We start from the raw sequence: 19,350 nt of genomic DNA on the forward strand, positions 1-19,350 counted from the left end.
GTAATCCATTATTTGAATAAATTAAATATTAACTTGAAATTTTGAAATTACATTGTGAGTAGTTAAAAAAAATAAACAAAAAAATCCATTTATTGCTTTGGCATCTTTTGTGATGCTAGAAGGATAGAAAAATATAGTTCTCTGTTAATCTGTATCACAAAGAGGTAGCCACGTTAGTCTGTATCTTCACAAAATAAAAAAGCAGTCTTGTAGCACTTTAAAGACTAACAAAATAATTTATTAGGTGATGAGCTTTTGTGGGGCAGACCCACTTCTTCAAATCTGGAAATAGTGAGCTGGCATGGCAAATATGTAACAGAAAGATAAAAAACTAAAACAAAAATACATAAAAGAAATTAAAATTAACAAATCAGCTGGGAGGGCTGCAAAGGGTGGGGAGAAGGGGGATGAAAATTACTTAGTGCAAGTATCTAAGTGACTTGCCTGAGATCGCTGTGAATATCAAAGATGGGGAAGCTGTCTTACCTTACGCATTACAAAGACAGCTTCCCTATCTTCGATATTCATAGTGATCTCAGGCAAGTCACTTAACTTAATAGACACTAGCTGTAAGTCATTTTCTTTCCCCTCTTCTCTACCCTTCACCCCCCCCCGCGCCAGCTGATTTGTCAGTTTTAATTTTTTTGTTTTTTTGTTTTCTATTTGTCTGATATATATTTGTTATGCCAGTTCACTATTTCCAGATCTGAAGAAGTGGGTCTGCCCCACGAAAGCTAATAAATTATTTTGTTAGTCTTCAAACTGTTACATGACTGCTTTTTTGTTCTCTATCGCAAAGACCCAGAATACTTGAGTGTATCCCTAAGTATAAACTGCATCATTCACAGGCTGGCTGGTGAGAGAATGGACTTTCAAAGGTTAATGTACCCTGTCTGAGCAGGTTTTTCAGGTTATTGTTGTCACCCGAAGATCTGATTAACTTTTTCCATTCAATATATAATATGTAAACACTTCATGTAAGAGTGAATGATTAAGTCTTTTCACTTGACCCACATAGAAATTCTGTAAATACCAAGCTACTCATACTGGAGAAGAAGATAAAATCTTAAGAACCAAAGATGTTGTATTCATGCAAATATCCCTAAAAATAAAATCAAAGCAAGAGAATACCCGAGATTGTGACTCGAATCTGTATGGAAATAATGGGATGAAATTATGAAAGAGAAAACTTAAGATGATCATCAGGAAAATGTCTGACAATAAGATGTTGACTCGTAGAGTGGTGTTTCTCAAAGTGGAGAAATTTAGGATACTGAAAACTAAGTTGAGGAAATATAGAATGGCTGCTATGAGGAAGTGTGTTGCATAGACGAGATGGCCTGTATGATCTAACTCTCTTCTATAATTCTATTTGAAAATTGTTTTTACCTTTTTTATGCCATCATAGGCTCTTTAAGAATTTGATCTACACAACACTGATAAAATTTTCTTTTATATCTTTTGGTTATATATGCTTGAGTGTCTCATGTTAAAAATTGTTTTTCTGGTGGTGCATAATTCAGCTGCCAGTATTTTGTTTTTCTGACCCTTGTAGTTCAGCGGATTTACTGCCATTGTGTCCTCATGGGTCTTTGGCTCTGTTGGTGATAACCAGAAGGCTGCTTGCATGTGGGTTTAATGACGTGGGCCCAATAATCACAGCAGACCCCACGAGGTTCCCCAAAGACCACATTCAAGATAAGGATCGAAGGCACCCAGCCCAGGTTTATTGCAGAGGTGCAAATAATAGTTGTCAGGTATTGTGTGCTGTACTGATACACTGCCCAGATGTACCTGCAGCAGTGGACTGATGCAGCCAGTGGGAATTCCACTGCCCCCTAGGTCAGACAAACATGTTCCTTCCAAACATCACGTTATATACAGGTACAAACAAAGCAGATCTCACTGCTGACATATCAGATTGCCACCCTCTGACATTGTCAGGTTGCCACCCATCTCCCTGTACCTCATGGTATGGTTAGATCATCTCTTATCCATCATGCTGTCATTTTAGACCCTTTCCTGAACCTGAGTCTGTATCTGTGAGGAGTAAGTACCAAGGTCTTTTTTAGTAACCTGGTGTTACCTTGTGATTTCGACTTATGAGCTGCAGCAATAACCGTTCTGCACCTGGACCAATTAGTGTTTTGTACTCTCAGTTCTGTCTGAGCCAAGTTATGTTAGCAGAGGCCTGCCTCTTGCTCACAGGTTAGCTTTGCTTTTAGCCATGTTTTGTCCATTGTTGCTAGGCCTTAGGCCTCAAACCAGGCGTGTGCTTTAGGGGCTTAGCCCTTCATCTTACTACAACCCTCAAACCCATTCCTGGACTAAATTATGTTTTAGGATGCTTGGCATAATGTAAACTTCATTCTAAAACAGAATTCTAGGCCTGATGTTAGTGGAGGTAGCAGGATCCCATATAATCTATAAATTTATGTAATGTTACTCTTCTGGTACATTTTATTTTGAATAGCATCTTAACATGATAGAGCACAACATCTTTTGCATCAGATTAATGTTGCTAGAATTTGCTTTCACTGATTTGATCATTCTGTTAGTCTGTTTTTTAATGCACTTGCTATCAAGCTACTATAGATTACACTGTTGTAAAATGGTTCCAATGGGCGTTATTGTGTATGTATCAGTCTTTTTAATTGGTTGTGAAAGGTTTCATCAGGCTTCTTTACTTGCTAAAATTTGGGTCTTGCTCTATTCATTTTGTGTCATCTAATTTGCTTGCCCATATACATACACTCAGTGTTATAATTTCTCCTTATCACTATATATTTGATTACCCTGTAGGAATTATGTTCTAGTATCTGATAGAGCTATTATTTCAATCTGCCCTTTTTGGAGCATTATGATCTGTTTATGTGATCAGTTGAATGTCCTGAAGACTCAGTTGTCAGCAGAGATTAGGAAGGCTTCTGCTGTAACTCTAAATGTATTGCTATACTGTGTTACATTGTCAGAATCCAATTTCATATACAATTTACAGGAGAGTTTGTTTGATATGGCTTGTAACCTAAAACATGGTGATGCAGTTATTCCATTTCCTGTGTGTTAGTTAAATTATTTCATGTTTTAAATTACTGTAATGAATTTTCATGTGAGGAATAGTGTATCTACTGTGTAAAATAGAAAACAGGTTGATAGAATAGGGCAAATTCACATAAATTATCTTCTCTCTCTTCTAGATATATGGGCAATTGGGTGTATATTTGCTGAACTATTGACTTCAGAACCTATTTTTCACTGTCGTCAGGAAGACATCAAAACGAGTAATCCTTTTCATCACGATCAGCTAGATCGCATTTTTAGTGTAATGGGATTCCCAGCAGGTAATTCACTATCATTAAAAGGTTATGAATAAACCCTTGGATTTGGATTTAAAGGAAATTACTAGCTCCGTAGCTTTATCAAAGCTGCCAGTATGGCGGATATGGAATCTCTGCCCAAGAAAGTGGTGAGACTTTGGAGTAACAATACAAAACAACTAACATAAAGTGTCAGACAAATATTACAATTTATGTACATCACATTACTTAACCTGCACTTTAAACTGTCCAATTGCTTTATCTTTTCTAAGATAAAGACTGGGAAGATATACGGAAGATGCCAGAATATCCCACCCTTCAAAAAGACTTTAGGAGAACAACGTAAGTAATTATACCACAGACAGTAGTTGAAAACTGCTTATAATAGATCCACAGAAATCAGCAGTAGAGATCAGCTTCAGTTATCTTCATACCAAGTCTGAGCAAGACAGTATTATTTAGATTTTAAAAGAATGTTAATGTCCATCCTTTAATATTGGCAAGAGGTTTTGTTGAGTAAGTCAGATTGTCCCCTGCTGTGGTGGACAATGTTGGGAAATTGGGCAAGGAGCAACATAGTCCAGGGCAAGGCACAGGCCTGGGACTCAGAAGATTTGAGCGCTATTCCCAGCTCTGGCCTGGATTTTCTGAGTTGCCTTCAGCAAGCCACTTGATGCCTCTATGCATCAGTTTCTCGTTGTAAAATAATCATCATCATTACCCACAGAGAGCTACAGATTAAAAGTAAGACTTACATTGTATGTCTGATTACTCTTAAAGGGAGTATTTTCAGCTCAAAGATTTCACACAGCTCATGCTTTTATTGGGAAATGGGACAGACTTGTTCCTCTGCCAACTGAAGGGAATGGTTGCAACAGCTTCTCAAATGGCAAATGCTGATTTAGTGGCTGCACTGTTGGAGCCAATGTGCCTGAGTGACAGAGTAGCTTCTACTAAGTTCCTCTACAACATTTGCTTCAGTTATGTGCTACTTCTATCAAGACCTCGGCCATATCTCATCAAAGTGTACATTCCATTGTACTAAAGTACAAACAATTCATAAAATACTAACCCTGAAAGCTAGGACAAACAGTCACACTTTACAAATAGAATGCATGGCAAAATGTACGTAGGACATTGTATCTCCTAAAAAATTGAATACAAAGCATGTTCTTTGAACTAGAATGCATTTTCTTTATTGCTTGGTGCAGTGCTGTAAGACTATAATATATTATTTTTGAAACTTGTTTATGATTTTTCAGGTATGCTAATAGTAGCCTCATAAAATACATGGAGAAACATAAAGTCAAGCCTGACAGTAAAGTTTTCCTTTTGGTATGTATACCATTCTGCTATCAGGGATTAGTTTGCTTTGAAATATAATTGTAATATTAAAACTATTTCTCTTTACTGCTGGATGAGAAGAATGAATTTTAAAAATATAAAAGATAGTTACAGGCGTGACTTTCAGTATTTCAACAAATTTGCCATTGTCTGGTATCTTGTTTGTTACACTCGAATCTCTCTAATTCAGAAACCCTGGAAAACAGGGTATGTCAGATTAAAGAATTTGCTGGGCTAGGGAGGGGGTCTGGGTAGGGCACTTACTTGGCACTCCTCTCCCAGGTGCGCTCGTGTCACCACCTTTCCAGGTATCACCCCCCACTACTATGGGAGCAGCAGAGAAAATCCTCAGGGGTGGTGCATTGCTGTGCTGCCATTCCTCCAATTATGGGAGAGGGGGCATGGCAGTGGGTAGAGCCACTTGTACTACTAGTGTATCTCATTGGACAGGACATGAATGTGTGTACAATAGTAGCATAAAGATCACCTTTGCACTCTGACCTGGATGTAGTCTTTCAGTAGGACCAGTCCCCATGCACTGAGTTACAGCTTCTCTCAGGCTGCTCTTGCTAACATGTCTATGACGAGCACCAAAGTCTCAGGCAAAGCAAAGTCTTGGTTGTACCCACTTTCCTCTGTGCCTCTTGGCCTGCTATGCCAGCAGCAAGGAGCGACATAAGTACTCCTATCACATCCATGTGCCAGCAGAGAATCACCCTTATGTTGGGCTGATCCTTCATGCACGATTACACTGATATCAGAGGCCCTTTATTTCTGTAGCTCAAGGTGGCATACACTGCACTGAAGAATCTAGCTCAGTTAACCTCATTTCTCATGCCAGCAAAACATCATGGTAACAATGTTTTCCATGGATGTACGTTATAGAACACAGAAGTGTTGCTGTGCATGAAATTCTTATTTTGCTGTTCTGAATGAGCCATTTGTAGTTTGCTCAGTCATGGGGCATACGAGTTGTTAGTTTGAAAAATAACAGTTTCAGAAGTTGTTTATTATTTCTGATGTTACCCTACACAGCTTCAAAAACTTCTTACCATGGATCCTACGAAGAGAATTACCTCAGAGCAGGCTTTGCAGGATCCCTACTTCCAAGAGGATCCATTGCCTACATCAGAGTATGTCTTGCTTTTTCTCTGTTCTTTATGCTGCCTTTTTTTTTTTTGTTAACTATTCATGTCCAGTTTATGGCAACCATTTAAAAAAGAAGAAATGTGCTTGTAACAAGAACATTTTTCTCACCAACATGACTCTGTATCTGAGTTTTCAAGGCTCCTCAGTGATGTAAATCAATCAGTGGTCAGGAGAGCAACAACTTTATACTTGCTGCACTCAGTAAAAGTGGATAAATTGGGAGCGCAGAGAAGTGATGGTTCTCAGAAAAATATCCTGAAGTATTTATATAAATATTTTGTAGATGTGCCCCTTTTAGACATACATCATTCAGCCAAGCAGTACGTAATGTACTTTCTGAACAATCACTTACCAGCTCCTCTTACCTTAGTCTACTGTTTCCCTTGGGCAGAAACCTTGAATTATGCCAGCTGGGGTAGTGTAATGTGGATAAATACATCTACTGTTAGGATAACAATATCAAAAACACTTTCTCACATGACCTCAATCTAGTTTCTTATCATTCATTGTAGATTTAGCTGGAAGAGGCATCACACAAAGTTAAGCTTTCTGAACCATTTTTCATTACAGCTTTACCAAACTTTAAAAATATGGGCTGAAATTGTCATGCTGAGTGGGATCTGCCTCAAGCTTTTTTTTTTTTTTTTTAATTGAAAGTTTCACTTTAAATGGGTTAGCTGTATCTGAGAATCAGGCTAAGGAAAAATATAATCTTTTATCCATGATCAAAATCAAATCTTATATGGGACACTGTAGTGCAGGCGTCAGCAACCTTTCCAAGGAAGAGTGCTGAAATTTGACGTTGAAAATGTGGAGCTATACATACAAATATCATAGAGCTGGAAGGGACCTTGAGAGGTCATTAAGTCCAGTCCCCTGCACTCACAGCAGGCCCTGTCACCATCCTTGACAGTTTTTTAAATCTAACCTACCCTAGAACCTTGAAAGGCCCCTTCAAGGACTGAATTTACAACCCTGTGTTTACAAGGCCAGTGCTCTAACCTCTGAGCTATCCTTCCCTCAATGGTAGTCCAGATGTAGGAGCCCTCATGGCAGAATGAACAGGTCTTATGTAAAAAAAAAAAAAAAAAAAAAAATTAAAAAATCAAATTAGCCCTAATGATTTGAAACTCCACTTAGCAATTAGTGTAGGCCCAGGTTACACTTTCAAATTCAAGTTAAGCTGATTGTGTTGTAACACAGGTTCCCTCCCTCAAGAACTGCTGAAATTAAAATTGGTACATAATATTACCTACTAGTAGCATGCTGCACTCTCATACCAGTCTACCTCTGCTTAGGTTACAACACCTGGCAACATGCTTTTAAACATATTATATGGTATGTATAATAGATGCTAATTGGTATTTCAAATCAAGTTTGCTTGACTCAGTCTGAAACTACCTTTTTCCGTCTTCTAAACAAGGCCCCAGAGACTGACTGATTCCAGTTCTCCGAAGATGAATAGCTACTACATTTAGGGCATGATACAAAAACCATTGAAGTCCATGGAAAAACTCCCATAACATTAATTGGTATTGGATCAGACCCTTGTTCCATTGTGTCCGTTTACTTCCAGTTGACTGCTGTAGAGGTTCTGGTTGATTCACATAGCAAAGTGAACAAATGCCTTGTCAGGACAGCAAATAATAGTGCTCTCTTTTGTGCTCACTCATTTCTGCTATTATTCTATAGGAAGGTAACTCGCCAACAGCGAATATAACAGAAGACTAGTAAACATCTACCAGTAACTATAGATGCCAGTGACATCTACCAGTTGGGTGATAGGGTGTCACTTAGTGATGTGTAGTTGAAGTACACCAAATGTTGAGTGGAAAAAGCCCTGAAATGTATCTGATATAAAATAAATGAATTTTGGAAGTATGTATGTTTAGTGTGTCTTTGATTTGCTGTTTGATATATTTCAGTGTATTTGCTGGCTGCCAGATTCCTTATCCAAAACGAGAATTCCTCAATGAGGATGAGCCTGAAGAGAAAGGAGATAAGGTATACTAAAGGGCACTTTTCTGAAAAATGCAACAGAAAAGTTGTGATGTCACAAATGGAAGCTAACTGATCATGGGCTCTTACCCAGGAATGTGTTTTGAAGGCAAGGTTGTCCCAAACTTTTTAACAGTGCATTAGAAAATTTCACATTAACGCATGGTAATAGTGAATGAAATTGTTTACATTTTTTACAGCCAGTCAGTTTCCTCAATTTTTATGACATTTCTATATGGACAAAATCCCCAGTGTGGACATAGTTATACTAGCAGGTATATGCTTTTGCCTGTTGTCATGAGGTGAACTGCATCTGTGCTTGTTTTGTCAGCTTCTCTGTGGCTGTTCATCTTACCTTAGAGCGGACCACCAAGCTGCAACAGCCTCTGTGTCATCAACTGGGCTGTTATTCCATTGTTAGACCCTGTTGCAGTCTCTCTCAAATATATACCTCAACTAACAGGTTTCACTATGTTCATCTCTCTTTTCGTGGAACCATGCAGTTCTTCTCTCAGGGTCCCTGTGGGTGCTCCACCTTGAGGTGTGCCAGTGCCGCTGCTCCCACTGGCCAAAGATTTGCATGTAACCGTGTCCTCCCGCCCCTGCCGGCTGCCCCATGCGTAGGGCACAGGCATGAGATGCCTGTGGCACTTACTGCACTTGAGCGGGCAGCCGGTTCATTCTTCTATGATTGCCGCCGGCTTCAGTCGCAAGAGCAGTCACTCCCTCAGTCACCTAGAAAAAAATCAAAATCGGAACAACTTATCTTAAATAACAACTAAATACAATAAGAGCAAGACAACAACAAGGGAAAGCTGCGGATGTGGCTTCTCCCCAGCGGCTCTAGCTGCTTTCAGCGGCTTCCCTCCATAGCACAGCCAGTCTCATCAGTTTCACTCATATCCGGCTTGCAGGGTTTTAAAAAATGCTCCACTCGTGGCCTCTCCATTTCAGTCTCTGACGGCCACTCTCTCTGCGTGCGGTGTCTGTGTCTGCACCACAACACAGAAAGCTGCCCACGCTGTAGGAAATTGACAAAACAGTCCAGGAAGTGAGGCAACAACAGCTCCATGTCTGGCAGATGGAGCAGGCTGTCACGCCTATGGAATGCAATGACTACGTCTCAGGCACAGCCCCCAGGGGGCTGAAGCCACTGACAGGGCTTTGACTGGGACAAGCCCTAGAGATAAGGGGAAATCCCCTGAAGCTAAGAAGATGTCTCATACTTCCATGGAGTCTCTCTCCCTGGCGATGATATTGACCAGATCCAAGCACCGCGCAACTACCTTCCCTGCTTTTAGGGGGGCAGCCTGGAGTGCTTGGCCGAAAAAGCAATAGTAGGAGAATGCTCGCCCTCCTCAAACAAGACAGTGTGGCTCTTTGAAATGGCCCCCATCCCAGCACCACAGGGAAAGCCAGCAAAGAGGAAGCAAACACTGGTTTCTGTGAACATTACAATGGTGCCGGCAGCTATTAACGCTGACAAGCTGGCACTGCCAAAATGCACAGACGTGCTTAGCAGAGCTACAGACGCTTCTGTTCTCTCGGTACTAGCAGTTCAGGAGGCCCCAGTACCCTCCTCCATTTATGCCACAGTATACCACCCTGGAGGAGTTCTCTGTCACCTCAGTACCAGGCACCCCCCCTGCTTAGTGAAGGCTTTGTACATAGCTCAAGGCTTTCACGGTCACTCACTCCAACTTCTGATTCAGCGAAGTCTTATGACACAGACGATGAAACTTCTCCTCAGAAAACGGGAAAATCATAATCCAAGCCAGTACAATTACAACGGTGACAACAGCAGTGGGTGCCCCCACCCATGCCACCCATCTGGCATTACTGGGATCTGTGGATGGCTTTTTGACACCAGCCCCTCTCCCAGCCATTACCTCAGCTTTTACCATCGAACAGACCCTGACCTCCAAGTATTCAGTCACTGGACAGGTCAGAGATTTCAGAGGTTGAGGACTATGGGACTTACATTAGAGGAGATGACCGATCGAATTCCCTGCTCCCATCACAATTTTCTCCCTCATCATCCTCCACAGGCTCAATGATGCAACCACCCACCTCCCTCTTGGGTGATGACTCCAGGACCTTCCAAGACCTCTTCAGGAGGGTCTCAGACAGGCTCGAGATGTTCCTCTCAACCCCCAGGGATACACATCACAAGCTGACTAATATCCTACATTTGTCCACCCAGAACACAGTGGCAATACCAATTAAAAAAGCCCTTCTAGATCCAGACAGGCTTCTCTGGAGCATTCCAGCCTCCATTCCACCCGCATCAAAGAGGCTGGATCGAAAGTACTATGTGGCCTCAGAGGGAACTGAATTCCTCTTCTCCTACCCACCCTCTAACTCATTGATAGTAGAGGCCATGATTCAGAGGGGTAGACAATAGAATACCAGATTCATCCCGGGAGACAGAGTGGAACAGGCTGGATGCAATGGGGAAAAAGGCACATTCATCATCCAGCCTACAGTTTCATATTGCCAGTTAGGTGGCACTACTTGCAAAATACATACACCACAGCTTTGATCAACTTCACGCCTTTACTGAAATATCTCCATGTAACAAAAGAGACCAGTACAAAGCCCTCATGGGAGAGGAGTCGCTCATTTCAAGGACAGGTCTACGGTCATCCCTGGACGCAGCAGATACTGCCACTATGTCCCTAGCACCAGCAGTGGTCATGCAGCAAGTGTCCTGGCTACAACTGTCTAGTTTTCTTAGGGATGTCGAAACCACTGTTTCCAAATGTCTCAACTCTTTGCTGAAAGCAAGAACAAGATACTTCACTCCCTCAAAGATTCACGGGTCACATTACATACCCTAGGCATCCAAATGGTTGCTGTAAAAGGTGAACAAATGGTGAATTTAGTTACAAGTACAAACCATCTCCATTGAGCAACAGACACTATGATAACAGGCGACATCAGAAACAACTAGGAGGAGACAAACTACAGACCAGTCTCTGACCCACCAAGCTCCAGCCCATCAATCGTTTTGAAGATTTGGTCAAGAATCAGATGGCTCCCGTAGCTTGCAGGCCCCAGGCCAAGCCTCACGGCACCTTCAACTCAAAGCTAGCAGCATTCTACCCTGCATGGGCAGCTGTCACCACCAACAAGTGGGTCTTGGAGATTGTACATGTCGGTTACATCAGTCCATTCATCTCCAACCCCCCAAATCCTCATCACAAGTCCATGCTCATGCAAGAGGCACAACATCTTCTACAGCTGAGGGACATGGAAGAGGTACCCACCGAGCACAGGGGAAGGGGCTTCTACTTATGCTACTTCCTTACACAGAAGAAAACACGGGGTTGGAGACCCATACTAGACCTCAGAAATCTAAACCAGTGTGTACTCTGCCAAAGATTCAAGATGGTAACATAAGCCATGATCATCCCTGCACTGCAGAAGGGGGTTTGGCTGTCCACTCTTGCCCTCCAAGATGCTTATTTTCACATCCCCCTCCACCCATTGCACAGATGATTCCTCAGATTCATGGTAACGAAATGACACTTCCAATACAGGGTGCTACTCTTTGGCCTCTGCATAGCACCAAGGGTCTTCTCAGAGGTCCTAGCAGTAGTCACCACATAGCTAAGAACAAAGGGAGTAACCGTTTTTCTTTACCTAGACGACTGTTTAATAAGGGGTTACTCTTTAGCTGAGAACCAATGAGCAACAGCTTTAACCAGAACATTGTTCTCTGGTCTGGATCTATATGTAAACCTGTCAAACCCTGACACCTACTCACACACTCAGGTTCATAGGGGCACTTTTGGATTGCCAGACAACCACAGTCTCACTGCCTACAGGCAATCTGACACCTCATTATTACACTGCAGGTCAGTCCCAGTGTAACTGCCAGACAATGTCTATGTCTACTTGGTCACATGGCAGCAGTGACCTCGGTCATGCCCCATGCACGCCTCTGGCTGAGACCAATGCTGTCCTATTCAGAAAAAGTGTTCAGGCCCCTGGTCCATCTGCTGAACAAAACACTGAGTGTTCTAGCTGCAGTCGGGGACTCTCTGAGTTGGTGAATGCAGCCACAGAATGTATGCACAGGGGTTCCCTTCCAGAGACCCTCTCCAACTATCATGATTATGGCAGACACTTCCCTACTAGGTTGGGGTGCCCACCTAGGGAACCAAGTGGTTCAGGGCACATGGTCAGCAGAGAACTGGCTCGAGCACATCAACCTCCTACAGCTGAGAACAATTCAGTATACCTGCATGCACTTCTCCATGCAGATCTCCAACAATAGTCTGCATAATGATGGACAGTACAGCAACAATGCACTACGTGAACAAAAAAGGCAGAGTACAATCGAGACAGCTCTGCCAAGAAGGAGTGCAACTGTGGGAGTGATGTATCCCTTGACAAATCCACCTGATGGCAGCCAACATACCAGGCAAGAACAATGTACTTGCAGGTGACCTCAGCTGCAACTTCCCTATCAATCACAAGTGGGAAATCAACAGATCTGCCATTTGTCACATCTTCCGCAAATGGGAATTCCCAACTGTAAATCTGTTTGCTACAGCTGCCAACACATGCTGCCTTCACTATTGCTCCCAGCATGGATAAGGCCACAACTCACTGGCAGATGCATTCAACATCACATAGAATGCACCATATGCATTCCCACCAATCCCTCTCATTCAGTGGTTTGTGATCAAGAAAAAGCAGGACAGGTGTCGGGTCTTATTACTAGCACCCAAATGGCCCAGATAGACCTGGTTTTCGGAGCTTCTGCAACTGTCTAGGTGACCCCTATTACCATCTTTCTCCCATCTCCTCACTCCTAACCCAGCAGAACGGGTCCATTCACCACCCAGCCATCAACTGCCTTCATCTCCATGCATGGTTCCTGGTTGGCTGACAGTGTCAGACCTGCACTGTCCACCTCAGATCCAAATGATGCTTGAGAACAGCAGGTGACCTGCAGCGAGAAAGACCTACTTACAAAAATGGCAGTACTTCAGAGCTTGGTGCCTCTCTCAACCATACTATCCAGTCATGCCATGGATCCCACATATACTCACTTACCTACTTCACCTTCAGCAAACAAATCTATCCACCAGCACAAATAGGGTCCACCTGAAAGCCATATCGGCTTTCCATCTGCCTATCCGAGACCACTTGGTTTTCACCCACCCATCTGTCAAATGTTTCCTTAAGGGCCTCCACAGCGCCTTCCCGCGAATCAAGGAGCCAACACCTGCGTGGGACTTTAATTTGGTCCTTGTGGCCTAAACCGGCAAACCATTTGAGCTGATAGCCACCTGCTCTTTGCTACATTTGTCCATGAAAGTAGCTTTGCTTGTGGAAATCACTTGGGCATGAAGGGTAGGGGAGATCGGTGCACTGATGTTGGAACCACCATCTATGACCTTTCTCAAGGACAAAGTGATCTTCCTCACCCACCCTAAATTCCCCCCTAAAGTACTTACCTCTTTTCCCTGCAACTATTGTCCTTCTGAATTTATCAGAGTTTAGCTTTGACCATTCTTCTGGTCCCTGTTTGCTCTTCCTTACAACCCCTTCTAAATTTAACTCCACATAGTTACACACAGTAATATCAGTTAAGTAAACTAAGGTACATATAATAATCATAACAAGATAACAAACAGTTATATCCCTCCTTTTCCACACCAATATAACTTCATGTGGTTAACTAGTGAAAAATGTTACTGGCAGAAACACTCTGTTGCTTTATAAGCTGCCATCTGCACTGATTGAGTTGCCACTATAGCTATACTGGCAAATTTTTCTAGAGTAGACTAGGCCTCAACCTGTTTCAAAAACGAAAGAAGGAACACCTGCACTGCAGAAATATCTCAGACCAGTTAGGTAAACTCCATGCCTCACTTGTCCAAAGCCAGAAAAATTATGGCATCCATGACCCAGGTTCTCCACTAAGATACAAATAATTAGCGCCAGTTGCCAGAGTTCTTGCTCTCTGTTTTTCATGGAGCCCAGGTTCTAGAATGACAGCTGTGGGACTCATAACAAAAAAAATCTTTCAGCTCATACCAAACACCTGTATCCAAAAATCACATAATGTCCAATAATTAATTTGGGTGGGTGGGGGGCAGAAAATGAGACATCCAGCATTGTGTTGCAAATGGGGTCTTAAAAATTACAATTCATTTGGATCTTTAACAGTGGTTTGATCTACCTCTGAGAGAGAATAGCTTTTTTAAAAAAATTAAACTTTTATTAACTTTAAACAAAAAAATTAACAAGTTAGCTAATTGATCTCCCCACAAATAGAAACTGTGTATGACTGTAGATGATGAATACAGGCTGTAGGTTATATATTTTCCTTCAGCAAACAAGGATAAGGAGACAGAAGCCCTCCATGTAGATGCAAGACAGTACGAGTCTTTGTGCAGTCAGAAATAAGTAAATGATTGTGAATTTCATCTGGAGTGTGACATTATCGGTATGAGTGGCAATCGATACACACTTTAGTTTGAGAAAACTAAACAGCTTGTGATTAGTGAGTCTGCCAAGAAGGTTGTGCTGAAGGCAGCTTATTCCAGTGACTTATGTGAAGCAAATTATGTAAATGTTCCATAAAGGTTGACCACATCTAAGCTCTGATAAATTGTCTGGTTAAGCAAACCCCTCACCCCCACACCCTGGGAGAACTGAAGTGAGTTCTAAATTTTACACAGTTCTGAAGTATCTATCAACGCGTGCTTAGATTGTTTGAGCAACATTTTAGAGTTTTTATTTATTGGCTGGTGAAACTGACTGCAATAAAAATGTTGTTTTGTTTTTCTGCAGAGAAAGTTTTATGTCTTTTATGAGCAACATATAAAAAAGGTCACTACTGCAGTCCCCTTTGTGCATGGATGCATGGTACAAAGAACCTTCTGCAGTGCTGGATGGTTCTGTCTCCTAACAGCTGAATGTCTGTGAAACTCTTGCTTATCACACTCCACCCTCCATTTTTTTGAGTCCTTATGTTTTTGCTTTCAGACCCCCAGCGTGTCCTTTGCTCTGCAGCTCCCACACACTGCATCCATATGTTCTGCTATTTTTCTCCCAGTTTTTTGGCTCCTTCCCCTTTTATTTGATACCAGGTCCCAATGCCTCTTTCAGTTATCTCACTTCTTTCTCTTCCCCCCTGACTTCAGCTACCTTTTCTCCTCATTCTCTGCCACCAGATCCTTCCTTCAGCCCTTTCACTGTCAGAAAATGCTGTCGCAGAACCACAGAATACGAGGACTGGAAGGGACTTTGAGAGGCCATCGAGTTCAGCCCCCTGCCCCAATGGCAGGACCAAGTACTGTCTAAACCATCACTGATAGACATCTATCTAACCTGTTCTTAAATAGTTCCAGGGATGGAGATTCCACAACCTCCCTTGGCAATTTATTCCACTGTTTGACCACCCTGACAGTTAGGAACTTTTTCCTAATGTCCAACCTAAACCTCCCTTGCTGCAGTTTAAGCCCATTGCCTCTTGCTCTATCCTCAGAGGCCAAAAGAACAAGATTTCTCCCTCCTCCTTATGACACCCTTTTAGATACTGAAAACCGCTGTCATGTCTCCCCTCAATCTTCTCTTTTCTAAACTGAACAAGCCCAATTCTTTCAGCCTTTCTTCATAGGTCACATTCTCTAGACCTGTAATCATTCTTGTCGCTCTTTTCTGGACCCTCTGTAATTTCTCCACATCTTTCTTGAACTGCAGTACCCAGAACTGGACACAATATTCCAGCTGAGGCCTAACCAGCGTAGAGTAGAGCAGAAGAATGACTTCTTGTGTCTTGTTCACAACACACCTGTTAATGCATCCCAGAATAATGTTTGCAACAGCATCACACTGTTGACTCATATTTAGCTTGTGGTCCACTATAACCCCTAGATCCCTTTCTGCTGTACTCATTCCTAGGCAGTCTCTCCCCATTCTATATGTGTGAAACTGATTGTTCCTTCCCAAGTGGAGCACTTTGCATTTGTCCTTATTAAACTTCATCCTGTTTACGTCAGACCATTTCTCCAATTTATCCAGATCATTTTGAATTTTGACCCTATCCTCCAAAGCAGTTGCAACCCCTCCCAGCTCGGTATCATCTGCAAACTTAATAAGCGTCCTTTCTATGCCAATATCTAAATTGTTGAAGAAGATATTGAACAGAACTGGTCCTAACACAGATCCCTGCGGAACCCCACTTGTTAATACTTTTCCAGCAGGATTGAGAACCATTAAGAACTACTCTCTGAGCACGCTTATCCAGCCAGTTATGCACCCACCTTATAGTAGCCTCATCTAAATTGTATTTGCCTAGTTTTTTTATAAGAATATCATGCGAGACCATATCAAATGCTTTACTAAAGTCTAGGTATACCACATCTGCAGCTTCTCCCCTATCCACAAGGCTTGTTATCCTGTCAAAGAAAGCTATCAGATTAATTTGACATGATTTGTTCTTTACAAATCCATGCTGGCTGTTCCCTATCACCTAACCACCTTCCAAGTTCTTGCAGATGATTTCTTTAATTACCTGCTCTATTATCTTCCCTGGCACTGAAGTTAAGCTGACTGTGCTCTTCACTACAGTCTTGCTGGTGGTTTGTCTTGTGGCTGGGTCTGACCCCCAGTGATACCAGATGTAAATGTACAATTAAGGAAAAAAGTGACCATCCCCAGTTGTGCTTTCTCTTAGAATCAACAGCAGCAGAATCAGCATCAACAACAAGCAGCACCTCAGCAGCAACAGCAAGCAGCACCTCAGCAGCAGCAACAGCAAAACAGTACCCAGACAAATGGGACTGCAGGAGGAGGTGGTGCAGGAGGAGGAGGCACTGGGGCAGGGCTGCAGCACAGCCAGGACTCCAGCCTCAATCAGGTGCCTCCAAATAAGAAACCACGCATAGGGCCTTCAGGCACTAACTCAGGCGGGCCTGTCATGCCTTCAGACTATCAGGTACAGACTTTGTTATTGTTTGCATTAATTGTAGGGGCAAGCTGTAGTCCTCTGAGGAAATTTATTTTATAGAGAACTATTTCCACAGAATAAATTTAAGTGACATTTGCTATAATGGAATTGCACTTGCTCTAATATATTAGTACAAGTGGGGACTTGAAGTCTACTTCAGGTTTAAAAAAATCACTGTATCAAAGTTCCCTATAGATGGATTTCACTTTGGTATTTATATAGATTCCAAGAGCGTTTCTTTAGTTCTCAGAATTTCAGTATTATTCTAAACCACATGCATAACGTTAGGAATGTGAGTAACCCCCACTGAATGTTTTGCTGGGTTGAATCCAGAGAATTCAGGGTTTGACGGCCCTATAAAATACATGGAGTTAACAGGACAGGTTCTTTTTTCCTCTTCCGTGTGATAACAATAGATGAGATAATTTGTTGTTTGCCCTAATACCTTGATAACTGTTCTTTTAATTTTAAAGATCAACAACTTTCTGTGATGTTATAGCAGGGGTGGGCAAACTTTTTGGCCAGAGGGCAGCATTGGGTAGGAAAATTGTATGGAAGGCCATGGAGAGGCTGTGCCTCCCCAAACAGCCAGACGTGGCTCAACCCCTGCCCCTTATCCAAGTCCCCTTGCTCCCCCAACATTGACTGCTCCCTCAAGATCCTTTCTCCCCATACAACCACCCCCCTGCTCCCAGTTTCCAGACCACGCCACTCAAAGTACTGGGGCTGGCAGCAGTACAGCTACACTTCCCAGGCAGAACTGCAGCTGAGCTGCCAAGAGCAGTGGAGCATGTGCTGGGAAGGGGTTGCGGCTGCAGGGGAGGTAAGGCAGAAGGGGAGGGGGCCAGTGGTTAGCCACCTATGCTGCCCAGGATTTGAGCTGGCTCCTCCTGAAAAGGCTGTCCTGACCCTGCTCCCTAGTGGGAGATTGGGGGTCAGATTTGAAGGGTCTGCCAGACCAGATGTGGGCTACAGGTTTTAGTTTGTCCCCTCTGTGCTATTGCAGAATTCTGTAAGCGAGTCTGTATGCTTCAGCAAGACACTGTAATAATGTTGATTCCCATTTCACCTTCTGTAAGTGAATTCAAATGTGAATCTTCAAACAAAAGTTTTGAAAGGCTATTTGCAGTAATCTGGTCTGTTGTCTTCCATTCTCATATGCTCTCACTACAGCAACATTAGAATATATGAAGGGAAAACAGGAAATCTGTATTCTTTTTTGAAGTTGCACGTTTTGTCTTGGTTGACTAGAATTAGAATATTTTTCCACTGAATAAGTGACATACCATGAAATAATTCAAAGCATTGTATGAGCTAAATGTATGCATACTTGGGGAGATCACAGGCATTTCAAACAGGATTGATTGAACATCATCAAATATTTTTCTTTTTTCTTTTTTTTTACTGTGTTTTAAATACACCTGAAAACACAGCTTTTTTCTTCTCTCAAATATCTTAATAATATAAATGATTATTCGTCACAGATTAAGATGCACACAATGAGTGCAAACCAAAACATTTTTTTCCTTCTAATTTTGAATTAAGTTTAATGGAGTAAGATTAGTGTTATAAGACTAATAGTTTGCATTTAACTAGGCTATGCTCACTTTAGTCCCACAGAAGGGAATTTCCATTTTGACTCCAGAGTTGGACAAATTGCAAACATACCATTATGGAAGCTAGACAGTCAGCTAGAACTGAGAGAGAGAGCGCAATATTCTTGTTTCTAAGAATGACAGTAGAGAGTTTTGGTTTGCTTGTATGTGTGGCCTTGGCTTTTCTCTAATTTTCTTACCCTCTCATTTCTTCAGCACTTTAGCCCAACTTCTTTATTCGTCTTCTTAGTGGATTCTTAATTAAAGCTTATCACAGCTGGTGACATTTGTTTATATTTGTTCGTTGTTAGATGCCTGGATGTTAAAATAATAGGATCAGCTCTTTCTAAAACCAAAAAGGTTGTGGGGGAGGGTGTTACACAGATATTTACAATAAACTTGTTCATATCCAGCATTCTATCATCTGGAACTCTCCAATAACCAGCATTTTAACTGTAAGTAAATTTTAGCTACATTTTCCATAAGTACAATATAGTGAAAGTAAATACAAATAAATACAGTAATACAATGTAAGTTTACAGTGTACAGTACTACTATTGTTGCTAAAGAAAGTACTCTGCATACATTTTTGTTTAATATCTAATCTTGTTTTTCTTTAGTGTTATGTATTACTAGGTATACCTCTCCATTAACCAGAATATTTGAATATCTGGCAACTTCCTGGTCCCAGGACTGCCAGATATGAAAGAGTTTACTGTGTTTTGTTTGAAGGCAAGATTTGATCATTGATCCAGGACCTTGAAATATTTTACGTGAAAAGGGCTACATAGTTTTATCCAATTTATTTTATATATGTTACATATTACCAGGTTTTAACTTTTTATTGACAAGAAAACTGGAAAACAGATTTTCACTGTTTTATTACGAATCTACGAAATACTGTGCGAGTCAAGTATTTTGAAATTCTTAAAGTAGCTGATGTTTCTCCACTGAGATCTGTTCTATATGAAGT

General features: G+C 41.8%; 1 protein-coding gene across 6 annotated transcripts in view; it reads left to right on the top strand.

Moving 5' to 3' along the window:
- The window catches only part of CDK19 (cyclin dependent kinase 19), a 192,494-nt gene that overhangs the window by 165,769 nt on the left and 7,375 nt on the right, over window positions 1-19,350 (top strand). For all 6 annotated transcript variants that reach the window (XR_012645069.1, XR_012645070.1, XR_012645071.1 and 3 more), the window contains 6 exons: window positions 3,198-3,341; window positions 3,590-3,659; window positions 4,580-4,652; window positions 5,697-5,794; window positions 7,736-7,814; window positions 16,510-16,770. Coding sequence is in view for 3 of the 6 variants with exons in the window: in XM_074990744.1 (XP_074846845.1) it covers window positions 3,198-3,341; window positions 3,590-3,659; window positions 4,580-4,652; window positions 5,697-5,794; window positions 7,736-7,814; window positions 16,510-16,770 (725 nt within the window). In the remaining 3 variants the exon portion in view is untranslated. The remainder of the gene's footprint in view (window positions 1-3,197; window positions 3,342-3,589; window positions 3,660-4,579; window positions 4,653-5,696; window positions 5,795-7,735; window positions 7,815-16,509; window positions 16,771-19,350) is intronic.

This window comes from Carettochelys insculpta, chromosome 3 (genome assembly GCF_033958435.1).
Source record: "Carettochelys insculpta isolate YL-2023 chromosome 3, ASM3395843v1, whole genome shotgun sequence".
Taxonomy (NCBI): domain Eukaryota; kingdom Metazoa; phylum Chordata; order Testudines; family Carettochelyidae; genus Carettochelys; species Carettochelys insculpta.